The sequence below is a fragment of the Pteropus vampyrus genome, unplaced genomic scaffold, assembly GCF_000151845.1.
Source record: "Pteropus vampyrus isolate Shadow unplaced genomic scaffold, Pvam_2.0 Scaffold138, whole genome shotgun sequence".
NCBI lineage: Eukaryota > Metazoa > Chordata > Mammalia > Chiroptera > Pteropodidae > Pteropus > Pteropus vampyrus.
The window spans coordinates 29,126-31,485 of record NW_011888919.1 but is presented as its reverse complement, the minus strand read 5'-3'; the positions used below and the strand labels follow the sequence as shown (position 1 = coordinate 31,485).

The following is a 2,360-nucleotide window of genomic DNA, read 5'->3' as shown; positions in this document are numbered from 1 at the left end:
CAAATCCTTTGGCCGTGAATCCATACGAACCTTTCCCCGTCTCGATGGATATTCAGATTCGGATGCTTCAAATTCTAGAATTCCAGGCCTGTGATAGGAGAGCGTCTTCGCGGTTCAGTGGTCTAGCACTTCATGGTCCAATCTGGTAGCCGCTAGCCAGGTGGAGCTATTCAAATTAATTAAAACTACGTCACACGGAAAATTTATTTTCTCAACTGCCCCAGCTCCGTTTCGGATGCTCCGTAGCCACCTCCGGCTGACGGCTACTGGAGTGGACGCCGTCTATAGAAAGCATCTTTATGAACGATGAAAGTTCAATCAGACACGTAATTCCAAGTAGTGATCGGCTAGGGTTCTAAGAGGTTAATATTTGGGAATCCCAAGAGATTTATCTTGACTGTGTTCTGACACTAGCTTTCTAGAAGTCCGATATTCTAACGTGCTGGGATTCTGTGTTGGAAGATTCTAGATTCCAAGATGCGAATGAGCTAGTTCTCACATCGTGCTGTTCTAAAATGCCGGCATTTGAAGGCGCTGAGGTTCTCACATTGGTGCATCTCCCTGTCTGAGATGCTGATGGGCTGGGGTTTCCGCCCCTGAAGATTCTGAGAGCCTCAGAGTCTTCACCTGTGGTTTCGTGGCCTTTGTCTCCTGTCCAGGTGTCTGGGGACGAGATGGCGGATACTACTGGCAACCACGAGTACGAGCAGTATGGCGAGACCCCGGATGTCCATGTGAACTGCGCAGCTGGCGACTGCATCCCCACCGAAGCTCTGCGCTTGGCCTTACTCGTGCTGTTAGTTGTGGTCTTCCTGGTTGGGGTGCCGGGCAATGTTATGCTTGCCTGGATGACCAGGTTAGGGTCCTACCAGAACCTCTACATCACCTGGTTCTACCACCTGGCTGTGGCAGACTTATTCTGCTGTCTGGATCTCCCTGCCCTGGTGCTGCCCATCATCCTGCAGGGCCACTGGCCATATGGGGTGATGGGCTGTCGGGCCCTGCCCTTTCTCATCTTTCTGTCCATGTATGCCAACGTCCTACTCCTGACTGCTCTCAGCTTGGACATCTTCTTGCTGGTCCTCAAGCCCACCTGGTGGACTGAGAATCGGCGGCTACATTGGAGGCCATTAGCTTGTTTGGGAGCCTGGACCTTGGCCTTGCTGCTGGCCATGCCCTTGGCCATCTACCATCAGGTGCTCCAGCAGACCTACCCATCCCAGCTGGATTGTGTGCTGGACTACGGCAGCTGGACGGTAGCTGAGAACACAGTGACTGCCATCCAGTTTATTTTTGGCTTCCTGGGGCCGCTGGTGGTCATGGCCAGCTGCCACGGTGAGCTCCTACACCATGGAGGCCGACACCGCTGGCCCCTGGGCATGGCTGCTGCGATGTGTGTTCTGGTCTGCTGGGCCCCCTACCATATGCTGGGACTGGTGATCACCATGGCTGGCCCCTCCTCCACGCTTTGGACCCGGGCCCTGTGGGTTGAACCCTTTGTTGTAGGACTTGCGCTGGCTCACAGCTGCCTCAATCCCATGCTCATCCTGTATTTCGGGAGGGCTCGCCTTAGCCGGTCGCTGCCAGCTGCGTGTCACTGGGCCGTAAAGGACCTCGGAAGCAATAATGAAAGTGTGATCAACGGGAATTCCAGCAGCCATGACCAGGTCCCTGAGACGGAGGGGAGGCTGGAAGAAACTAATTTTTAATCCTCCTATCCCATTTCACACAACGGGGCTTCAGGCACAGGTAGATCCAGGGGTTCAATGATAGAGTCATTTATTCCTTTATTCACGTGACAAACATTTATTACGCGCCTGCTATGTGCAAGATGAGGCGCCAGGATGTAGCGGTGACCCAAACCGACACAGCTCCCTGCCCCGAGGGAGCTGATGTTCTCATGGAGGAAGACAGACAAGAAACAAAGGAATGAAGAAATGTGGAATAGGTCCAACGTGATCAGTGCCGAACCTTCAAGGGACAAAGGGGGCTGAGTGGGGCAGTATAGGTCAGCCATAACAGGCCCCTCGGGTCAGGTGAGCTTTGAGCCCAAAACCCGAATAAAGGAGAGAAAAAAGCATCTCAAGCAGCACAAACAGCAAGTGCAAAGGCCCTGAGGTGGAGTGTGCTGGCATACTCCAGGAGAGCCGTCCAGGCCATACCACATGTTTGGGGATCCATGGGCGGGTCTTGAGCTACTGTCACCAGATGAAAATACAAAGACACCCAATCCAATTCTAATTTCAGATCGACAACAAGATACTTTTTTTTTTTTTTTCCAGCATGAGTATGTCTCAGGCAACATTTGAGACATCCTTAAGCATTAAAAAATTATTTGTTGTTGATTCGAAATTCATGTC

At 52.2% G+C, this 2,360-nt stretch overlaps 1 protein-coding gene across 8 annotated transcripts in view; it reads left to right on the top strand.

Annotated features, from left to right (window-relative positions):
• The window catches only part of LOC105297388 (C5a anaphylatoxin chemotactic receptor 2-like), a 12,121-nt gene extending 10,210 nt beyond the window's left edge, over positions 1 to 1,911 (top strand). For all 8 annotated transcript variants that reach the window (XM_023535214.1, XM_011368056.2, XM_023535213.1 and 5 more), the window contains one exon: positions 660 to 1,911. In XM_023535214.1, the coding sequence (XP_023390982.1) occupies positions 675 to 1,709 (1,035 nt within the window). In that variant the 5' untranslated portion in view covers positions 660 to 674 and the 3' untranslated portion in view covers positions 1,710 to 1,911. The remainder of the gene's footprint in view (positions 1 to 659) is intronic.
• Positions 1,912 to 2,360: the final 449 nt, after the last annotated feature.